We start from the raw sequence: 23,602 nt of genomic DNA, 5'->3' as shown, positions 1-23,602 counted from the left end.
ACTGTCAGTTTTATAGAACAGGGTTATGTCTGAGCGAATAAATGTGCAGAAAACGTAATTCACCAAAAAAATAAACACTTGTTAGTAACCCATATTCTGAAGGGCCGTAAGAAAATTTAATATATGAAAATCCAAATTAAAAAAAAACTAGAGCCAATTAAATAATTTAAATGATTACATTCGCAAACTGGGTACTTGAAATATATAAATCTGTAGAAATATCCAGGGCAACAAAAAAAAATTGTTTTTTTGTTGAGCTGTGTTATATGCCTAGCTGCTTATGTAATATTTTCGTTCAAGATTCGGAGCTTGCGAAGTTGCGAGTTGCGTGTTGAGAAACGTGACACATGCAAAAAAATCGTCTATCTCACTCACACAAATAACATGGAGGTGGTTCAGTGAAGTGTTTGCCTTTGTTTACGTGTCGGACGAATTCAGAATTACGAAAATTTTCATTCTGTTTCGTTTTATGGAATTGATTTATGTTTTATTCATCAAAATAAAGTTCAAAAAGATAATTTGTGCCTAATTGAAATGAATAACGGGGATATCGGTGGGTCTAGAGGAAAAGGTCGCGGATGGAAGCAATCCGAAAATCCTCCCAAGGAGTTGCGTCGTCCTAAAACTTTAACTGAGGATGCGAAAGGTATGAATAATAACTTTTGTATTATGTTCGGCTTTCACCGACTTCTTCTTCATCAACTCGACGACGTCATTGCTAGTTCGTTAACATTTTAAGTCAAATCTTAAGTGAAAGTGCTCTCCTGAGGATTTTCATTGGTGATGACGTCGACGTGGTTTGACAGAAAGTGGCCGGCCGTGCGGTAAGTTATGGTAATTGGTTAAGTACCAATTTAATGAAATTCAATCTGTTTCAGGTCACTTCTATAGTATTATCATAGGTTATATTTTATTTATCTCCTTTTGCAGTTGAACCACCCAAGTCAAATCTATCTGCAGAAGCCAAGGAATGGTATCCCCCAAATTATGTACCCCAGTCTCCGGTAACATATGCACCAGATGCACAGTACCGAGTTCCACGGTTTTCAGTCCAGGATCGCCTACGTCAAGCACAAGATCAAGATCCTTACAACTTTGAAGACATGTCAAACTGGCTTGATGAAACAGAAAATGTGGACTTAAGGGTATGCTTCAAACAAATAAAAAAGACAGTATACATAATATATTATGTATATGTAACATAAACGAAGAATGGTCTTTGTTTTATAAATCAAAATCATTTACCACATTTTATAAGGTCTAAATTATTTTGAAACACACCATTCAAAAGAAAAATAAAGTACTATTACAGTACTCCAAAAGTGATATTGCGCATAGAAATCTTCATCACTGTTCGGCAAATGTCATATTCCCGGAGCGTCAGAAGACAATATGTATATAGAGTGGTTAAATGCATTTTCTTCATGCATAATTTAGTATTCGTTTTGTGCTAAAAGAGATTAATATTGATTTAAAAAGCAAGGATAACCCTACGATTTGCGTTAATTATACACTTAATATGTAAATGCGTAAAATATATTTTTATTGTGTCTGACTGAAGCTGGTGTAATGATGGAAGAAAAGAAGGTTAAAATAACACAAGATTATATTGTAAAAAATATGGTTTTAAAACACAGGTTTATATTTAAATTGTAGAAATCTAATAATTAAAATCTCAGTTCAAAAGTATTTACAGTATATTATTATTATTTATATTATATATTTATTTTCCTCAATATTTATACAATTACAAAAAACAATCAGCATCAGGGATTATCTTTATTTCAGACATTGTAGATACATCGGAACTATCATTATGCTCTTCTTCATTTTCACTTTCCATACTGCTATCACCTGTGTAAATAATCATTTCATCAATAAATTCACATTTAAAAACAAAACCAAAAAGGGTATGTAATAGCAGCTCTATATAATTCTACACAGAGAGAACAAGTGCAGTCACCACCATTATATTATATCTTTCTTATATATAAAAATGAATCGCAAAATGTGTTGGTAAGCGCATAACTCGAGAACGGCTCAACTGATTTCGATAATTCTTTTTTTATTATATTCCTTGAAGTACGAGGATGGTTCTTATGTAGAGAAAACGTAAACATGTACCACGGGCGAAGCCGGGGCGGACCGCTAGTATATTATAAAGACGACTGACGGATTTTTAATATTTTTAGGTTTACATTAGCATTAGGTTCAGCATTCGGTTAGCGTTATTTAGGGCTCTTACGATTCAATGATTTGGGTGTTTTTGGAAATACAACAATAAGCGAAGATTTACATGCGCAGTATTAATTTTGGAGTACTGTATATTAATATATAGCATGTACATTATTAGTGGTCAAGCAAGTTTCACCATGAATTAGGTTACATTATTGGGGACAGCTATCACTTCCTCACACTGTTTTGTGGTTGAAGTGGAAACCTAAAACCATCTGTTTAGTAACTTGTTGTAAAATGTTTCTACATTTGATCAGGAAACTATACATTTATCTTAGCAACATAATGTATCATCAATTCTCTAAATAAGTCAGTTCATAAACAAATTGTGATCTAAACTTAATCCTTATTAATGTAAATTATTAATGTATAGAAGTAACAAGGTTATTATTCTGAAATAAATGATGAATGACACAAATATTATCAACAGGAGCACATTGCATATCTAATCACGGTTATGTGTGAAATAACATTTGACCCCGGCAAGTTTGACATCTTGTGTGGCTCCATTGTGGATTTGTTTGCATCGAGTTTACACGATGCTACCTACACTAGAGCCCTTGTGGAAGCCATTGTCAATCAGGTAAAACAGTTAATAGATATAATTATTGAAATGAGACATCAAATAAATGAGCCAATTTTTTGTTTTGAGAAAAAAAGGTGTAAAATTACAAATAGCAATAGAAAAAAGGGTTTATTTTAATTTAGATTTTTTTGTAGTAAAGTAAGTAAGTACTTCCTTAAAGATTAAAGAAATATTAAAAATAATCAATACATAACATTAGAATTGGTAATGTATTATAATTGACTGACGACGCGGTTGGCGCAGTGGTAAAGTAACTGCATACTGAGCCGACGGTCCCGGGTTCGATCCCCGGTCAGGGCAAATATTTGTGTGATGAACTCAATTAATTGTTCTTGGGTCTGGGTGTTATTATCTATATATGTATTTATTAAATATTATATTTATCTTCGCCTAGTACCCACAACACAAGCCTTAATTTGAGCTTACTGTGGGACTAGGTCGATTTGTGTAATAATGTCCTATATAATATTTATTTATTTATAATTAATTTGAATAGTCAATCGGCGAGTCGAACTTCCGATACAATGGTGCGCGTCTATGTTCGATGTACGATTCCGTCGCCACGCCAGAAGAGTCGACCTTCCGAGCGTGCCTGCTGGAGCGGTGCTCTGCCGAGGAGAACAAGATCATAAGCGGTGTTGAGACGTCTGAAGAAAATATGCGCGGCTTTGCCATGTTTTTGGCTGAGATTTACACTCAGCTGGAAGACAACCAGGTAAATATACATACACTAGCGGTCCGCCCCGGCTTCGCCCGTGGTACATATTTCGCAAAAAAGGTAGCCCATGTTCTTTCTCTAAAAATTGTCTGTGCCGAATTTCATTAAAATCGGTCCAGTAGTTTATGCGTGAAAACCATACATACATACAAACCTTTCCTCTTTATAATAATTAATATTAGTATAGATTGGTTTTAAATCGAGACGTTTTGTTATTATTGTTAAGCAGAGTGGTAAAAAATTACTCTGCTTATTCTATTTATTTTTATAATTATTTGTATTCATACACGATAATTGAACCTATTCTGCTTGATTGTCTAAGTTCAACTAAATTAATGATTTCAATTGTCTTCAAAAGTGTAAGCCATTAAAAAATGAAAAGTAAAAAAAAAAAACAATATTATTTTCATTCATTTTCAACACTTTCAGGAGAATCTAAAATAAATCCAGATGAATAAACAGTTGCATATTTATTTTAATATTTCTTATGTCTATAACTACATAATTAGTTAAAGAGGGAAAATATGAATATAAATTAAATGAAATAAAGAGGGAAATCATCACACCTAAAAGATTGTGGGCGAAAAATTGGATAAATAGAAGAGATCAGTACCATGCACATTCCACAAGCATTCTCTCTTCAAATATTCTTCCACAAAATTTACAAAAAGAAACACAAGCAATCTTTTTTTCAATTTTAACTAAATTGTGGCTGTCAAGTAATAACTACCGCCCTGCCCACCAACTTAACAGAACAATAGACAAAATTCTAAGTATCGAGTTAGTTGTCAACTAAATTTTAACTTGCAACTTGCTACTAAATTGTGTGTTTACACGCAAATAATCACTCAAAATTAAGTTAAAATTTAGTTAAATATTTATCAACTTAATACATGTAAACCTGCCAACAACTATAAAAATAGTTACATCCTTACAATCAATTTTGTGTGTTTAATTTTAAATCATTCAATCATTTTAGGGTGGAAGAATAAAATCGTTAGGTGAAAGTCTCTGTAAGGTGTTATTGCATCTATTAGACACTGACAAAGAAACCAACATTAAAGCAGTGTGCCAGTTGTTAAAGGTAAGCTTTATGACAAACATTGTTTTGCATCATTTATTGTTTAAATTTCCATATATTAAATTAACATTGAATAATGTTTGTATTATACAAATCGAATGGCACATCTGTTGCCAGGTTGACGAGAAATGTGATTTATGTATTAACAAATAATAAGTCATAATTCAGATATTGGAATGTTCACGTTATTGAGTATTTCAGTTTCATGTTATTTGTAGATATTAGAAGTTCATTGGCCTTTAATTACTCTCGTGAATAATTCATTAATGTGCAGTTTACCAATCTTCTATAAATAGCATACATAGCTATACTTGCTAGTTCTTATGAAGACAAGTTTAGAAAACAAGTTTTGTGATAGATGTGTATGTTCTTAATTACAGGTTTCATCTTAAGCATACATATTGTTTGAACTAAATACATCATTTTATTTTAAACCGTCTTCTATATAAAACGTTAAACCTAGTTAGGCAATAATTAAATATCTTTCGTTATAGTATGCTACATCGTGATAATTTTATAGGCTGCCCTAATTCGTTGTTTTTTAAATTATTTTTATTTAATAATTCATGTCTTACATTCGATGGCTACACTTAAAATATTGATTGATCACCATATATGTATGTATGTATTTAGGAAATATTTTTTCAATTTCTATAAAACATGCTTCCATGTCTATTTACCGTTATATTTCTCCATATATTATTTACTCTGGTTTCATGTATCCTTATACTTTGTAAATAAAAACGTAACTTTAATTAATTGGTATTTAATTAGCCCAAGATTGCAATTTATGGGATCTTTGCCCAGTATTGGGACATAACATGCTTGTATAAACAATACAAAGACTGATGCGTATTTTTTGAAGTTTTTGTGCAATGTGTGTCATCCAGTTTTTGGGTCACGACAGATTATGTTTTATACAAAGTCTGATGCGTATTTTTTAACACGCATATATCAGTAACCGAATCCTTTAGGCGCGATTTTGACCCACTTAAATGAACAGATTTAATTCAAACTTTATAGTTTGTATACTTATCAAGGATCGGAGACAACAAAATAATTTCATGAGTTTAACTTTTTGAAGCATTTTAAGCGTTTTATTCTTTTATTCTACATATTTTTATCATTATATTTCACAATGTGTGTTATGAAGTTTTCAGGACACGACAGTATGTTTATACCAAGTCTGATGCATATATTTTTTGAATGTTTAACAATTTCTATAATGATATAACGCGAATCATGTAAAAAGAACGCTGGATGAAAGTGATGGGGTGTGTTTTGGCATGTATCGAGTTTAGCACGAAAGTTATTTGCTGCTTATTTTATTTTCGAAGTAGGCTCTCGAGTCGTGGCTTCGCATACATATTTGTTATTCCTATACCACCTCATAACACCAAATAGACCAATAAATCGCCAATGCGCAGCTTAACCGTCAGCGTTTTTTTTACATGAAGCGATCTATAATATTATGTTGTTGTGTGCGTGTGCAGCTGTCGGGCATAGCGCTGGACGCGGACTGTCCGGCGGGCATGCACGCGGCGTTCGAGCGGCTGAAGCGGCGCTCGCAGCTCGGCTGTGTGCGCGCCGTCGTGTCGCTGCGGGCCGCGCGCTGGGGGCTCGCCGACACCGACGCGGGGAACAACGGGGACGCGAGGCGCCGATACAGTGAGTCTTGTGCTATGTGTGGTCCTGTACTTTCAGCTTTATAGTATTCACACGGACGCGAGACGCCGATATAGTGAGTGTCAACTTGTCAAGGGAATAGATTGGGGGGTCTTGTGTGTGTTATAGTATGTAAATTGGTAGGTATCTGTCCAAAAAATTAAAACTGCTAAATGCTGCTGTTTTTTGTCATTCCTTTTCTGATGGGTAGCTTTAAAATTTCTTCAAAATATTTTAAAAGATATCATATATGTAGTTTGTCTCAGGTGTACCGTGTACATACGATTCAGCCAATGTGAATCTGCATTCGCGCCTTTTGATTTTGAATAAAAAGCTTGTTTACTCAGAACTCTAGCGATATAGTAGCATGAATATGGTACTCAACTGCCTTTTGAAATAGAACATATATTTCGCTAGCTTAGTGACTCAGTCTTGACCGCGTAAGGAGATTTGATGTTCTTGAATAAAATTGCTTATTTTAGTCGATGACATGATGTTTAAATTCTTAATAAATGGCATTAAAATTTTTATTTTTAAATGTTTTTTCATTCGTTTATTTTATTGTAGTCAGTTATGTTTGTTATGATACAAGTTTAGAATTCAGGGTACTTGTATTCGAGACATAATATCCTAATATGTAATATATAGATCAGTAAGTCAACACTTTGTATTGAATTGTTTCTTCACTGATTTCACATAATGTATCACAATACATGATTATAGATTTAAATTCCAATTGTATGTAACACCTCGAAAACGCAAACCAGAAGGTCGAATGTTGTCACCAAGGCCAGGGGCCGTATTACGACCTCTTATTTCCAGACAGTTGACGTAAATTGAACTGGCATATTATAAACGTAATAACTAGAATAAACTAACACGGAGGCACTTGTACGAAAAGGCGGCCTTATTGCTAAAAAATTGGTTGTCTGTAAAGTCGGTTTACTGACGATAGTTGAACGTGACAACGTCCGATTGTGCTTCTTTGTCGCTCGTTCCGCGCTCTCGCTTGCACTTCAAACCTACATGGAACGCCCCAGAGCGAGGTAACGCCGCATGAGTCATGTTTTTTCGTGCGTGCAGCCGGCTCTATCGAATTATAAGACGTTGTCACGTCAAAATCAATCGCTTCCAGAAAAATATAAATATAGGGTTATATTTTTAAGATACACTCGTAAGAACTTTATTATAACAACTAGCTTCCGCCCACGACTTTGTACGTGAGTCCCCGTTTTTCCCCGTTCCCGCAAGAATTTCGGGAAATCCTTTCTTAGCGGATGCCTACGTCCTAACATCTACCTGCATGCCAAATTTCAGCCCGATACGTCCAGTGGTTTGGGCTGTGCGTTGATAGATCACTATATCAGTCACCTTTGAGTTTTATATATATATAAGACTAGATTTCCGCCCGCGGCTTAGCCCGCGTTTTCAAAGGAAAACCCGCATAGTTCCCGTTCCCGTGGGATTTCCGGGATAAAACCTATCCTATGTTTTAATCCAAGTTACCCTCTATATGTGTGCTAAATTTCATTGTAATCGGTTCAGTAGTTTTTACGTGAAATAGTAACAAACATCCATACATCCTTACAAACTTTCGCCTTTATAATATACTAGCAATGCCCTGCGGTTTCATCCGCATAGATGGCGATATCGTTACAGTGAAAAGTCTACTATAGGTCGGACTATAGGTTTAATTTTTAATCACATGATAATCACCTTTACCCCGTCCCGCACTACGGCCTTTTTTTTTTGTTTTAGTGGGGAAATCTTTCATAGATACCCACGGCCTCCGGGGGAGGGGCCGTAGGTTATGTCGGATTCCTACCGACCAAAACCCCACTGTGTTCCGTCAAGACGCATATTGGTAGAATTCCTCCATGACCCCCGCACTACGGCTTGCTCGAACAGTATACCTACTATTTTCTGTAGATTGACACTTTTAAAAATTCGTTATATCTTTTGAATGGAATATCCAATTTTTTTCATTTAAAAAGTATTTTGCTGGTATTGAAACAGTCTATAATAAAACATCATTTAATGGGATAAGGATTAATATATGTGTATCGATAACATGGTTTGATTACTGTCGGCACTTCTATTTACTTTGAAAACGTAAAAAAGTTGTTGTAGTAACATAACTACTGAAGATGGACATATGGTATCGCGGACTTTCTTGTAGATATTGATCCATTCTATAATACCGTAGAACATTTTTTTGTTCTATCTTCAATAGATTCCGCAGCGCACGCGATGACTGATTTTTTATTGAGGATTTTTTTACACCTTGGGTTACATTATTGCATTTTTGGTAAGGATCTCTAATTTTTTTGAAAATGCAATATAGCCTATGTTGCTCAGTAAAGATGCAGCTTTCTAATGGTGAAAGAATTTTTGAAATCGGTCCAGTAGTTTTTGCGTGAAAACCATACATACATACATACATACTTACAAACTTTTCCTCTTTATAATATTAGTATAGATATTAGAATCTTAATCTTATCTTAATCTATCTATTTATAAAAGTATTAAGATTAAGATAAGATAATGTTTGCCCCAGACGGCATGGTGAGCCCCGAGGGCGGGTACCTGGCGGACGGGCACGCGCTGACGGCGGAGGAGTGCGCCTTCATGCAGAACAACCTGCCCGCCGCCAAGGGCGCCGCACTAGAGGAGGACATCCTGTGAGTATATACTCTACACTACACGTTATATTACATAACCAAAATATCGATAAAGAAAGTCCTGTGAGTATATACTCTACACTACACATTATATTACACTAGCGGTCCGTTCCGGCTCCGCCCGTGGTACATATTTTGCAATAAAAGGTAGCCTATGTCCTTTCTCGGGTATCAAAATATCTCCATACCAAATTTCATGCAAATTGGTTCAGTAGTTTAGGCGTGATTGAGTAACAGACAGACAAACAGAGTTACTTTCGCATTTATAATATTAGTATGGATAGCCAAAATATCGATACATTCGAGAAGTCCTATGAGTATACATGTTACACTACACTACATCACACATAACCCATATATGATACATGTGACAGCGATCCTGTGAATATCCACTACATATAATCACAATTCATATACACGCACACACACGCACAAAATATACGAGATGTATATAAACTCAAAATTAATTCGACTAGATTTCCTTCAGAAGCATTTTTGAAACGTCAATATAATTTAACATTTAAGGCCGTGTACGCGGTCCGTGCGCTGTTTGGCTCAAATATGTGATTTTTCAAACCAGATTGTCCATCAACCACTTATCTTACAAACATATGAATTACTAATAATTTTAGGAAATTTTATTGTCTATGTAGTTAGTTAAGAGTTTTTTTCAATTAATACAGTATTTGTGAATACCATCAAGATAACTGAGCCGATGATTACTTGATTTCACTTTTAGTGTCAATTTCGAAGCTAAAAATATCTGAAATTACTGACAGATCTAACACACAATTATTTTTAACTAACTGCAAAAATCCTTATTAAAATAGTTAGTTAAAATTTTTTTTTATTTTGGACTCCTAACTTACGAAATTAAAATCCGAACAATGTGAATTTTTTTAGAAATTATAGTCGACAAAATGATTATTTTCACCAAGATATTTGACTTTATTGAATATAATTTATACATATTGCAATAAAAGAATGTCTTACTTATAAGATAAAATTTAAAAAATCAACTAAGGTACCTCAATTATTTTTCTACAATTTTTTTTAAAGTACTTTAAAACACTGCGCGCGACCCGATTAAAATCAGTCGGCAGCGAGCCTTTCCAGAAAGAGGACATGTTGCTCGGCGCTCTCCTGTGGACCTATGCTGTTCATAGTAAAAGGATAGCGCAAGCCGCGATCTATCGTAATAGATCGCGGAGATTTTGACTTGCGTTAAATTGAATATGCGCTCTTAAAGCCGGAAAGAAACTATTCGCTATTTGTAAATCATATCAACTTTACATTTTAGTTTTTCACAATGAAATAATAATATTTTATAATCTTGTTTCAACTGTAGCGAGGAGCTCGAAAACGATGCGTGGGAGACTGGCATGGACGCGGAAATGCAAGAGGGCTTCCTCGAATTTCTCAAGATGTCAAACCAGATCAAGCGATAACCGCCCAGCGCTTCACCGGATCAGACCAGCGTCTTTTCTACGATATTAGTTTAAAAGAAAAAAAAATTACAAAATATATGTAAAATCACAAAAAGATTTCGCTGTCATAGCACATAGTACGCGAGTCCATACGGCAATACTAACACAAAATCCAATGTATTTGTACAATTCATAGCAATAATACGTAGGCTTACTACTGATACTTACATACGTTATTGTATTGTCTCAATTTTACGCATTTGTTACATAGTAAAGAAACTATTTTAACGGATTGTGGACGTGTTGTTCTGTAACGGAGTAGCGCTGTATGTTCGCACGAGGCGTGCCGGTTCGTAATTAGTAATTGTGTAAGTTATATGTTTGCTGTGTTGATCCGTTAAAGTTGTTTATAATGTTAACAGCCGATTCGTTTATCTTGCATGGATTTATTGAAATTGATATTTAACTTGTATTCCTCTATCTGCTTTCATAACAGGTAAAAGTAGATAAGACGACTCTGTCTTGAAATAATATTTGGTCTGCGATCCGAAAATGTATGAATTAAATTGACAGTGACTCTTAGATGTAATTATCATTTTATAAACATTTCTATAGTTTAAACGGTGAAGACTAAATGTAAACAAGTTCATGTAATGGAGATAATTTGAACGTGAATGCATAATAATTGACTGGATAAAAATATATTTTAAAATAATAAAATATATGAGGCGCGGCAAATGATATATGAATATTTATTTGCTTGATAAATAAATAGAATAACTATTTTAAGCACGTCAAAACAACCGAAGTTATTTTTTTTATCCAGTTTCTGCGGTTTTTTTTAACATATAAGGACAAGATATATTTAAGTTACTCGGGGGAGTTACCGATGAGAGTGTAGTTTATACATTCTAGTTAGCTCTAACCGCAGTTGTTTAGCTTTATAACTTCTTGTTTACATTTCGTCTGTATATTATGTTAAAATTATTTAGTGATCTCATTATGGTTCCATTTATTTCGTCTAATTCATGACAATAAATTACAAATATCCACTGCTTCGTCAGGTCAAATTACATCTTCCAACAATTAAAAAAATGTTTAAAACGTTACATCGTTTCAGAGAAATTATTATTAAGTATGTAATATTAAAAAAAAGTCCAGATACCAGACGTTAATGCTCGCTACTTTTAGAAATAGGAAAAAACAATAATTTAGAAATAGACGCGTATAACTCCTTATAGATAATATTAAATTTCGAATTTAAAGTACGAACGAAACACTTTCCCATAAATCGAACTATATTTTTTAACGAATTTCGAGTAATAGACGCTTGGTCGCATGCGTTGGCATCATCAGAACATACCTTAATTCCGTCAATGGCATTTGATTAAAGACGTGTGTGGTGATTTTTTTTTTCGTGTTGGAATGACGATATCTTGTTAGTATGATGTTAATGCAATTTAGTAAAATATTAAAAGTACGAAATTTGTTGTGGCATTTCAATATCGAGCCTCATAAAATGATTTATTTTTGGAATGATTATGTAATATGTTAATTTATAATTTTATTTCAAATGAAATATTAGTGGGCGTTTATAATTAAAATAAAATTGTTATTATGACTGCTGCAATACAGACTGGTGATTCTTTAAACTCATGTTTTTGTCACTCTTTTTATTTCGTTACTTCCAATAGCCTTGAAAACGCAATTTTTTTTAAATATATTTTATGCAACACTGGACATATTTATTTTAGGCAATTAGGCGGAAGTTTATAATATTTCATTGTATTTTTGTTGCAGTGATATTATGAATGTTATAAGAATAAATGGATATTTTAATAAAAGTCATTTAAATATATTGCTGTTTTATTTCAACATTTTATAAAAATAACATAACAAAATATAGTAATATAGTGACATTTTTATAAAGAATACACAGAGATACAATATAGGTCAATTTATACAATGATTCAATCGGGTAACACTTTGTAAGGGTTAAGAATTCCGTTGGGATCCATCATTTTTTTCAAGTCGCCCATCAGTTGCAATGCGGATTCGTCTTTGCTATAATGTATGAAGTTTGGTTTGCGGAAGCCGACCCCATGTTCTGCGCTAATGGAACCTCTCAATCTTGAGACTTCCTCAAAAATATATGGTTCCAACATGTCGTACATTTCTTTACTATATTCCGCCACGGTTACATTTATATGGATATTGCCGTCACCTGAAAAAGATCACTAATTTAAAAATTGTGCTTATGTACAGGGTGGATTTTCAATGCGTACTAGAGGGCAAGTGCCTAAAATACTGGAGATAGAAATTAGAATAGCTGAAAGGAAACATTCCCTTTATATTTTAAAAAGAAATAGAACTGCATATTTGCAAGGATTTTCGAAAAACACACTTGCCACGACAGGGAATCGAAATAACTAAAAATTAACAGTATTTCATTCTTCAAATTAACATAAAGATAATTAGGTAACTTTAAATTTCTCGTTAAAAGCACGGGGCAATACCTAGGTATGTAATTAAAAAAATTAGACCAATATAGTATATATTGGTCTGTTGTTAATCTATAACTAACATTGAGTACAGAGTAACTCCATGATAACTAATGAAATAAACATAAATACCTACCAACATGCCCATATCCGTAAACATTCACAGCCTTATGACCTAATCTTTCACGAAGCGAGAGAACTATATCGTAATAGTTTTTCTGCGGTATAGAAACGTCGTATTTGAACACGTAACCATCTACTAAACCGGCTCCTGCTATACTTTCTCGAATGTTCCATATGTTCTGTGGAAATAATATTGATTAATTCTTATAACAATAATTAAGAAAGTGATAGTAATCCAATTTAAGTATATTCATATTAATTAAAAAATTATTACGTTATCATAATGAAATCAACGATTTAAAATTTACGTCATCGGTCATCTTACATCTATAAATGTGAAGAAATACAGTGCCTTCTTAATAAAATTAAAAATTTATGAAATCTCTATAGAGTACCCGCATTTTAGCTGGTTCCGAAGTGACAGTGCCGTCTACGATTAGACCTCGTTCCATTTCTTTAGAAAGAAAGCGGTTTAGTTTTTCATTATCATGTTCTTCATCGCTGCCACTCGTTTCTATCAGTACATAGAAAGGAAAATCGTCCAAGGGATTACTAAAAAATTATCAAATGTAGTATTTATTTTTCAAATATTTTTTAAAATGCATCTTAAATGCTACAAAAATAATAAATATAAAACTTTAGTCCATCCTCTTTCCTCAACATTTAAATTGACCGTAAATTGTTAAACTTATTATATATGTTACCGGAAATGTATGAAATCAAGGAATTGTATACAATTCCTAGGAAATGTGTACAATTCCGATACCATTTAGGAAATGTATAAAATATTGTTTAAAAAACTATTTAATGCATGCATATCCTAGGAAATGTATTATCTTCCTAGGAATTGTATACAATTCCAATATCGTATTAGGAAATGTGCTTAGATCATTAAGTAATGGATAACACACGCAGGCGTTTCCCCTTTTGCCGAGGTATAAGATTATTCGAATCGAAAAATCTTATGCTTTCATAAAAACTACTTGCGTAATCGATTACGAACACTCTGCGTATTCGTAAAACATCGAAAGGACGTCTGCGAGTGCTCCGCTAAAAATGCCGTTTTGCACTGTCAAGTCTTGCAGAAGCAATTCAAACATGTCGAATATTAAAAAAGATGGAATAACCTTTCATTTGTGTATATTTTTTTATTTTTTTAACGTACATTTCTAATTAAGGGGCCCTGCTCCGAAATGTATGTTTCTAAATCATGGTTTTTGGATAGAAATCATCATATTTAAAATCCTAAAAAAATATATAGCACAGATAAACGTTTGATCTAGTGACTTTTTTGGATAAAAACACAATATTAAACATTTGACTCGATCAAAAAAAAATCAGAAGTAACATCGATTTTAAAAGCATAATCAGTTTTATGAGAATTAGGGGAACGCTATGTTTATGAAAATTTGACATTTCATTTACTAATCAGGTTTTACAGGGAAATTTTTGGATAGATTTTTAATTTAGCCCTTATTTTTTTCTATATAAAATATAATACGTAAAATGCGACTCGCGCGCACCACGTCAGTGCCGCCAGAGTCCAGCCGGACGTCATCGAAGGAGGACCTGTGCTAGTTTTGCTCCCGACCACGTTGCAGTCGCCGCTCGCGTATTAGAACCGAGCGGCGAGTAAAACGGCGAGCATGTCACGGTATAAATAAATCAGTAGTTTGATTTTGTTAGTTATCCTAGGATTATTGTTGTAAATATAAATTAACTTCTTATTCTATACTATTAAACGAACAATATTTGCATATTAATATATTTGTTTGTAAATACAGTGTGGAAATTTTCGATGGGCCCTGGGTGAAAGTACTAGAAATACTGGAGATAGCAAATATCCTTTATTTTTAAAAAGAAATAGAACTGCATTCAAAGATTTTCAAAAATTCATTTTCTTCGACCGGGAATCGAAAGAACTATTAAAACCGCATCAAAATCCGTTGCGTAGTTTCAAAGATTTAAGCGTACAAAGGGACATAGGGACAGTGAAAGCGACTTTGTTTTATACTATGTAGTGATTTAAAATTATGTTTTAAAAATGGGTTATTGAATAGGAATAGCGGCAAAGTTTTGAAGTACTAGTAGAAAGACTATTATGATGTTGGTTGATCTGTATTCAATGAGTATGACAAATATTATTTTTATGAAACAACAATCCAAGATGGCGCCGACGAAAATTTGACTTTTTTCGTGATGGGTGTCATTTTCATGGTTTTTGGGGTAGCAATTAACGAATATGAGGTCAAAACTATAATCCAAGATGGCGCCGACGAAAATTTTACATCTTTCTTCATTCATAAAAAAGTATTTTATACATTTCTTAAAAAGCTTCGATATTGTATACAATAATACAAATCATTAATTGATTATTATTCAAATTGTTGTAAAATAGTCACACTTTTTTAAGTTGGTTGAATACACTAACTTACTTATTACATACTTATATTCAATTTTTATTTTGCCTTTTTTATTTGTTTTACTTTTAATTATTATTACCAATATTTTCAGAAGAAAATAAATTAATGTATCCAGAACGAGAGTTTCATTTTAAACTTTAAATGTATGTATAAAATAGACCAAAAAATTTTTACGAGAAATTAACAATAAATTATCTTTTATATTGTTTCTATCGATTTGAATAATAAAATAAAATTTGAAAAAGGAATGTTTCCTTTCAGAAAAATTTGCTATCCCTAGTATTTCAAGTACTTTCCATTCAGGGCACATCGAAAATTTCCACACTGTATATATACAAACAAATATATAAATATGCAAATATTGCTCGTTTAATGGTATAGGATAAGTAGTAAATTTATTTATCAACAACATTCCTACGATAGCAAATAAAATCGAACTACTGATTTATTTATACTGTGGCATAATCGCCCGCCTTCATAGGTCACCGGAGTTCATGCCGCGCCGGCTCCTGCGCAACGCGGGCGCGAGCCATCTCAGTGCCTAAAATGCCTAAACTTTCAGTACAAGGGGCTCTTAAATGCAATTTCTAATAATCGTCGATGTATCGTTTAGCGATATGATCAAGACAAATAATCGAGTCATGTGTGTTCTCGATCATTGATGCGGCCTCACGAGACTATCATGGAAAGAAAATATACAAATTTAATCTTTATGAACTAAGCGATAAAGTTGAATTTAGAACGCGATATTGAACCGCACTCCCCACGAGACTATAAAGTGATGTAGCGAGACTATCTTGAAGAGAAAATATACAAATTTAATCTTTATGAACAAAGCGATAAAGTTGAATTTAGAACGCGATATTGAACCGCACTCCCCACGAGACTATAAAGTGATGTAGCGAGACTATCTTGAAGAGAAATTCAAATTTAATCTTTATGAACTTAGTGATAGAGTTGAATTTAAAAACTCGTCGCTTAAAAGGTCGTTAATTTTTACGACTTTCTTAGTGACGGACTGCTTTTAACTTGAACGTCGATAAAAAAATATTTTTCTAAGTATAATTTGAAATGAGATGAGAATTAATCTTTATTATATTAAAATTTTACACAACTGCATAAAAAGGAGTATAATGTTTATTTTGTAAGTCTTGTATATATTTATTAAAATTTACGCTCGGTTACTTTTAACTGGCAGAACATTTTAATGGTACGGAACCCTTCGTGCGCGAGTCCGACTCGCATTTAGCCGTTTTTTTTTGTAATGTTAATCTTGTAACCTTTCTATTATGTAATCTATACTAATATTATAAAGCTGAAGAGTTTGTTTGTTTGTTTGAACGCGCTATTCTCGGGAACTACTGGTCCGATTTGAAAAATTCTTTCGGTGTTAGATAGCCCATTTATCGAGGAAGGTATATATCATCACGCTACGACCAACAGGAGTGGAGCCACGGGGGTGAAACCGCGCGGAGCAGCTACTTTATTTATATGTATGTACGAATATTGCGTATATTTCAGATTTACAAAAAATCCTGCTTTAAGGCTAAGGTGGATTGAATGCTGTGGGAGAAAATCAGAATGGACACCTCGGTACAGAAATAATAAAAATTTCTAGACCGATATTTATTTTATTGAATATAATATGTGATGTGTTGAATAAATACATATTCAAATACAAATAAAATGGCGTTTTATTGTTTTTTCATATGCATATAATAATGATGAAAACGTTACAAATGACCTGTGTAGTATTTTTTATGAATATAATATTAATGTTATTTCTAATTTCAACAAAATTATTATTTTTGTAATATCGATATGGTTACATCCCTTTAGAGCGATTGTATTATTACGTATATGTATAGAGATTTTTCTGTGTAATCGATGTATGTGTGCAAAAACATGCTAGTCTGTCCATTTTGTAATAGTTTGAGTTTGTAAAGACACAAATTATTTTTGTGAATGTGTGATTGTGTTCCAAAGTGTGAGTTACCCTCCCCGCACCAAAACCGGCAGAAAGTTTAGTTAGAACATTTGCCAGCGTGCTCCATCCATTACTTAATGATCTAAGGAAATGTGTAAAGTAAATGCTTTCTGTAATAAAACTGCTTTCTGTGTTGTTATTTTTTTTATTATAGCTCTTATTGATACAATCGGGTAACAGTCATACCGTAAAATTATAATAATATTATGTTCATATTATTATCTTAATAATTAACATTTTTAAAATCAACTATCTAACTTTCAACGTAAATATCACAAAATCAACTTATATTTATTCTTATAAAATCAAATTTTCATTTGGCAAGTAATCAGTCCCCTCGTCCCGCTGTCCCCGTGTATATTTGGCGCAGTCGGATTGTATAATCCGCCGTATTACATTACGGCTAGCTGTTTTAATATGCCGAAAATTCGTCTATTTCCAAAATTCTACAAAAAGACGTCGCGAGCCGACGGAGCCCCACTTCGTGGGGCTCCTATTTCTGTGTAGTTTTAAAAAACACGAACCTAACCTAACACACCCCCGTATACAAACCAAAAATTTCTGATTACGAATTATCGGCATAGTTACTACAAAATGCCGACCGTTTGTAAACGGCCAGATTATATACAATTTGCCTGCGACATATCAATATCTTAAATGTTTTACATTTCCGATCGCTATTTAGGAAATGTATAGATTTCCTAGGAAATGTGTATAAAATAATTTATTTCACACATTTCCGTGCGATTTTAGGAATGACGGATTACATACATTTCCGATAACATACATACAAAGACCTAACAAAAATATATTTTGTTAGACAGTAGCAATGTGTACCAGTATTTGGCTCTTTATCAAACGCGAAATAAGATAAGAATATTCCATAACAAAATAATAGGTAGGTATTCATGATAAAAAAACATCTCCATCCTCCATGGACCATGATGTACAAATTATCTTTTTTATCACAATACAATTTATCATATAGTTTATTTTCTTTGCTCTTACTGTAAAATATTAGCGCATAATACTTATAAATATTCTTATCTTTCTTACTTGTAAATATTCTTTTTTAATATGTACTTACGAAAGTTTCAGATTTTGTACAGTAGAACTAATTGCTCCTCTATCTGCCATTTCAAATGCAGAAAGTATTTCACCTAGTGATGATTTAGCGCTTTTATACAATTCCAATACATTATCAAATGTTTTAACACCTAAAATCATCAAAAACATAAGGGTAGGTACTTTTTCATTTCAAAATGTACGAAATATTGAAAAGATTATATTCAAATATAAAAAATCTCTTTAATACCTTTTACGTACCAAAATATCCAAGCGATACAGATTTTGATAATGGTGGGCAATGTATAGCAACCTTAGTCACAATACCCAAGCTGCCTTCAGATCCAATGAAAAGGTGTTTCAAGTGATATCCTGTGTTGTCTTTCTTGAGAGTTCGCAAACAGTCAATAACAGTACCATCTGCTTTGACCTAAAAGTAAAAATTCATTTACTTATTTATTATATAATATATAATTTACTATGATTTATTACCAATTTATTTTATAAGTAAAATTTATAACAAAAAATACATCAGACAAAGGACAAACAAGGGAGATTTCTACTAGAACCAATCCTTACTATGAAAATAATTAAATTCAGATGCCTTATTAGTATCAAATCATTTTAGAAAGCCAACAAAGTATAATTTGTATTATTGTTATTGTATATTTATACATACAGCTTCAAGGCCCAAAACAGATCCATGTAGATTTCCGTATCTCAATAATCTCAAGCCTCCAGCATTTGTGCTTATGTTGCCACCAATATGACAAGACCCTTTGGCGCCAAGGTCCAGGGGCATTATCAGATTACGATCTCGCACATAGTTGTCCAAATTTTCTAAGATGCATCCTGCTTCACATACAAGAGCACCTAGAAACAATTTATTAATTAATTTATTACTCCAATCTCATCAGATTATTAAGCTATCATGATATATTAAACAAAAATGTTGTGTGGTTTTATGAAACCACGGTAAAAGTGAAACTGTTTGAACGGTTCCGAACACTGTTTTGTGACAGTCACGGTCACGGTGGGCAGCCGCGATACACGCGACATGCGCTACACAGACCAAAAAGTTTGAGACGATGTAATAAAAGTTTCACTTTAAAATTTAAAATTAACTTTATTGCTTGTCATGTTCTCTTTATAAATTAGAGCATTATGAATCTTATTTTTTTTTAATTTGAAATAACCCTTTTAATAACACAAGAAACTAAAAATTATTACATAAAAAATATTTAAAAGTTCTTGTTTACTGTAAGCAAATATACATAAAACATACCTGATATTTCATCCAAACTAATAATTTGATTCATGGAACTAAGGCTAAGAATAATTTCATCAAAAACTGGCACTGATCCTCCCACCAGTCCTGTGTTTCCACCTTGAGGACATACTGCTAATTTTTTACCATTGCAGTATGAAAGTATTTGTGACACTTCCTCAGTTGTTTTTGGTTTCAACACAACTTTTGATTGACCTTAAAAGTACCAAATTTAATACTAAACACATAAAAATTGTTAAATATATAAACAAGTCTATAAACAGTTGAAGATTTCCAAAAGTATAAAATGTGCATTATGAGTTTGAAAGCCAATAGCCAACTTACAAAAAATAACACTTTCTTAATTAATAATTTTACTATATTAATACAAACCTCGGCAATTTTTTATCCAATCTATGTTAAATGGTAAAACATCAGATTCGTCAGTTATAACCCGATCTTCACTTAATATTGATTTAAAATAATTTATATCTGTTGTGTGTATAGTACCAAAGCTTTTTCGTTTTACATTATATTTTTCCTGAAAATTTAATGATGTATAAGTACATAATATTACATATTCTATAAATAACTTGAAGAATGGATAAATGATAAATTAATGGAAAGTTCAATGCAATTATGTAGTAGGTTAGCCTCCCCATTTTGCAACTGCACTGACAATGCATTGCAGTGTAGAATGTAGTGTATTCAAAATTATAACATTTCAAATAGTAGTATATTTATAAAATTAGAATAATTGACTGTATAAACCTGTTAAAAGTAATCAGCTCATCTTTTTTTAATATACAACTCAGAATACTAATGGCTACTTAATTTATATGTATTTCATTACAAGTTTACCATTGCCTTATACTGTGATATAAGGCAATGGTTAACTTGTAATTAAATATTGTAGTGTAATAATAATTTAAGTATTTACAAGTAAGTTATGGAATTATAATAATTATACCTACTGTTCAAGTACTGTTGTTCTTATCATAATAGCCTTATCAAAATATAAACACATATGGGACTTACCGACGACAATCTTGGAAGGGCTGAAGAGGAGTATTTTGCGTGATTGGAAAACACATTTTTGCATATATTAATAACAATTATAGATCGTGGATTTATCATCTTGTTAGTAAAGTAATATTGTTACTAAAATTATTTAAGCTTTACTAGCATAAGTGCGATTTTATAAAAAAATCTCACTATTTTAAATTATTTGAGACAATGCAACAACCAAAGAGTATAATGTATAATGCAACAACTAAAAATAGAGTTGTTTGTTATTACATCGATCGCCGATCTCGCCGTGATCTCGCCGTCGCCAATAAAATCTGAGAATAAAATTAAAATGATACTGATACGGATGACGGATACAGCAGCTGTGCACTAAACTATCTTCTGTCACTGTCAGTTGTCAATTATATGTCAATATAGCTATATGTCGTCAGCTCAGTATTATGTATTCTGTGGTTTAGATTTCTGCTTCTTGTGTGTCTGATACAAGAAGCTTATGGTCCGGGAGCCAGCAGCAGATTTTATGACCAAGTTCCTCTCAAGCGGTAATTAGTAAAATGCATCAAAGTATAGTATTATGAAGCCTCGTGAACGTCAGCTGGAGCTCGGTTGGGGGAAAGAGCGGTTGTAGCCTCCCGTATCAGCTGATGGTTTTTCCACCAAGATACAGCCAGCTGACATATATATTTATCCACAGTTACATATAAGCTATCATCAGGTAAATTTTTGTTTGAGAGGAAATAACGGAAAATAAATTTTTCTTTAAATTTAACTTTCATGTTCGAGACACCAGCTGACGTATAATACACCATGTTGTAACCAGCTGACTATTTTTTTTCGTTGAGATATTGGGTTAGCTACAATTTGACAAATTTTTAGCTGAGAGGAAATGAATGAATGAATGTATTTTTTTTCCTATGTGCGTGGGAGGCTACAACCGCTCACCCCCCCAACCGAGCGCCAGCTGACGTTCACGAGGCTTTATAATACTATACTCTCATGCGTCTGACGAATTATCTCTTGAGAGGAAATAGTTAACCAAATTTGCACCTGGCTCCCTAACCATTAAGCGTCTTATTCACGGTCAATCCCCGACGTACGTCGGCTCAAGGCCGCGGTGCTGGATGTATCCTACTGACGATCGTGCGCGCATCAAGCAAGGCTAGGGTTGCCAACTTTTATTTGAAGAAATAGAGTATATCTGATTTTAAAGGAGGTAAATAAAGAGTAAATAAATATTTTTAAAATTAATATTATTTATATTATTTTTGTACTTTTTGCAGTAACTAAGAATTTTTCATTATTTTTAAATGAATTATATGAATCCAAACATTCCAAATCTAAATTTATATATTTCAAGAGCTCATTTTTAATTAATTTTTAATGAAGCTCGGTTTCTCTCTTCCCTCCACTTCACATTCATGACCGAAAAGACTCTTTCAGTAAATGTAACAGAGAGTATATAGACAATCATTTTTTTTTAAACAAACAAATTCGTCAAGATATTTTTTTTAAATAAATTGCCATTTTTCTGTAGTGGACTTTTGCATAAAATCTGTGTCATTCAACAATTCGCCTTGGAGTTCTTTTAAAATAATAACTTCTGAATATAAACTGTCCATGTGTACAAGGTTGATCCAAAAGTAATGATAATTGGGATTTCCTGTGTACATAAAAATATAAAATAACCGTTTCTTGCTTGCTCATGTACTCACTAAGTTATCACAAAAAAATCATATCAATAGGCCACGTTTCCAAGTATTTACATTAATTTCTGTTGGCAACACTAATCTGCTGTACGTCCGCGCTATTCACTGTCCATCTGCACGACGTTCGCGGTGGTGGGGGTGCTCGCTGGATGAAAAGTTGGTCGTGCACATCCAGCAAGATAATAATAATAATTATTGACGTACGTCAACGCTATTCACTGTCGTTATGCGTCGTGCATCGTGTATGACCTTGGCGGGACGTACGTCAAGATGGACCGTGAATACGACGCTTTATTATATGTATCTACAATATATTACAATTATAATACACTGGAGATTTCAGTATGAACATTAACTTGTAACAAGAAAATATGACGTTGAATGACGCCTGTATGTTTTTTTATCCCTTTCACTCTTAATGCTAATCGGGCCGGGCCGCATCGCAACGCAAAAATACGCCGGCCTATGTTTTGTATGAAACATCGTCCATTAGCGACGGATTGGGTCGGGGCGGGCTGCAACGCATTGGCGGATATCGCTTCGCAGGCGGATTTCTGCCGGCGGTGCGCTGCGGCCCGGCCCGCCCCGACCCGTCTAGTGGACGCAGGCAGGCGGATGTGAGCGGCGAGCGTCTGTTAGATAAAATCCGCCTAGGCGGTCCGCCGCGCCCCGTACAGGTGGACGCAGGAGCAAACAGCGCATCCATTAGAGACGGCCCGTTGCGATGCGACCCGCCCCGATCCGTCTCTAATGGACGCCTAGCATAACTTGGCAAGTTGGTGTGAAAGGGATAAAAAAACATACAGGCGTCATTCAAGGTCATATTTTCTTGTTACAAGTTAATGGTCATAGTGCAATCTCCAGTGTATTAGATATAAGCTTCTTGTGAAAATGGTGTTCTAAAGGAGAATGGCAAACTCCCATAGGACTCTGGGCAGGCCTCCGTCACTCGCTCAAGGTCGCGCTATAAGTGCCTACCGCACAGTAGGTCGGTACCGACCCAAGCGGCAGTTGGTTGGCACACGCGAGACTGCGCACCCGCGTCACGTTTCCCGCGCTCGCTACCAAGATGCCCGGTTATTGCGATGTGGACGGGTGTCGGAGTTCA

The 23,602-nt window shown here is 33.6% G+C and overlaps 2 protein-coding genes across 2 annotated transcripts; one reads left to right on the top strand and one right to left on the bottom strand.

Moving 5' to 3' along the window:
* The first annotated feature begins 360 nt into the window (after positions 1-360).
* Positions 361-12,249, top strand: Paip1 (Poly(A) binding protein interacting protein 1). Its single transcript, XM_089700943.1, has 8 exons — positions 361-646; positions 931-1,145; positions 2,666-2,818; positions 3,318-3,536; positions 4,519-4,623; positions 6,114-6,288; positions 8,843-8,966; positions 10,315-12,249. The coding sequence occupies exons 1-8, from the start codon at positions 535-537 to the stop codon at positions 10,412-10,414; spliced, it is 1,203 nt and encodes a 400-aa protein (XP_089557069.1). The 5' UTR covers positions 361-534; the 3' UTR covers positions 10,415-12,249.
* A 112-nt stretch (positions 12,250-12,361) lies between these two features.
* Positions 12,362-21,157, bottom strand: D2hgdh (D-2-hydroxyglutaric acid dehydrogenase). Its single transcript, XM_089700936.1, has 9 exons — positions 20,798-21,157; positions 20,153-20,300; positions 19,778-19,975; positions 19,172-19,365; positions 18,754-18,922; positions 18,515-18,644; positions 13,413-13,569; positions 13,031-13,196; positions 12,362-12,617 (listed from the first exon to the last, which is right to left on the bottom strand). The coding sequence occupies exons 1-9, from the start codon at positions 20,894-20,896 to the stop codon at positions 12,364-12,366; spliced, it is 1,515 nt and encodes a 504-aa protein (XP_089557062.1). The 5' UTR covers positions 20,897-21,157; the 3' UTR covers positions 12,362-12,363.
* Between the last annotated feature and the right edge of the window lie 2,445 nt (positions 21,158-23,602).

The sequence above is a fragment of the Colias philodice genome, chromosome 11, assembly GCF_061535455.1.
Source record: "Colias philodice isolate Cphi_HAF_F1 chromosome 11, ilColPhil1 Martin Lab GWU primary, whole genome shotgun sequence".
Taxonomy (NCBI): domain Eukaryota; kingdom Metazoa; phylum Arthropoda; class Insecta; order Lepidoptera; family Pieridae; genus Colias; species Colias philodice.
The sequence above is the reverse complement of the archived record's forward strand: the minus strand, read 5'-3'. Positions and strand labels throughout refer to the sequence as shown.

Excerpts from the sequence above, each read along its gene's own strand:
- D2hgdh (XM_089700936.1), bottom strand. The coding sequence starts at position 20,896 with ATGATAAATCCACGATCTATAATTGTTATTAATATATGCAAAAATGTG. Across the intron at positions 20,301-20,797 it reads CCCTTCCAAGATTGTCGTCG|GAAAAATATAATGTAAAACG; the intron begins GTAAGTCCCATA and ends TTAAATTTTCAG. Across the intron at positions 12,618-13,030 it reads TTACGGATATGGGCATGTTG|GTGACGGCAATATCCATATA; the intron begins GTAGGTATTTAT and ends GATCTTTTTCAG.
- Paip1 (XM_089700943.1), top strand. The coding sequence starts at position 535 with ATGAATAACGGGGATATCGGTGGGTCTAGAGGAAAAGGTCGCGGATGG. Across the intron at positions 647-930 it reads TTTAACTGAGGATGCGAAAG|TTGAACCACCCAAGTCAAAT; the intron begins GTATGAATAATA and ends CTCCTTTTGCAG. Across the intron at positions 6,289-8,842 it reads GGACGCGAGGCGCCGATACA|ACGGCATGGTGAGCCCCGAG; the intron begins GTGAGTCTTGTG and ends TGTTTGCCCCAG.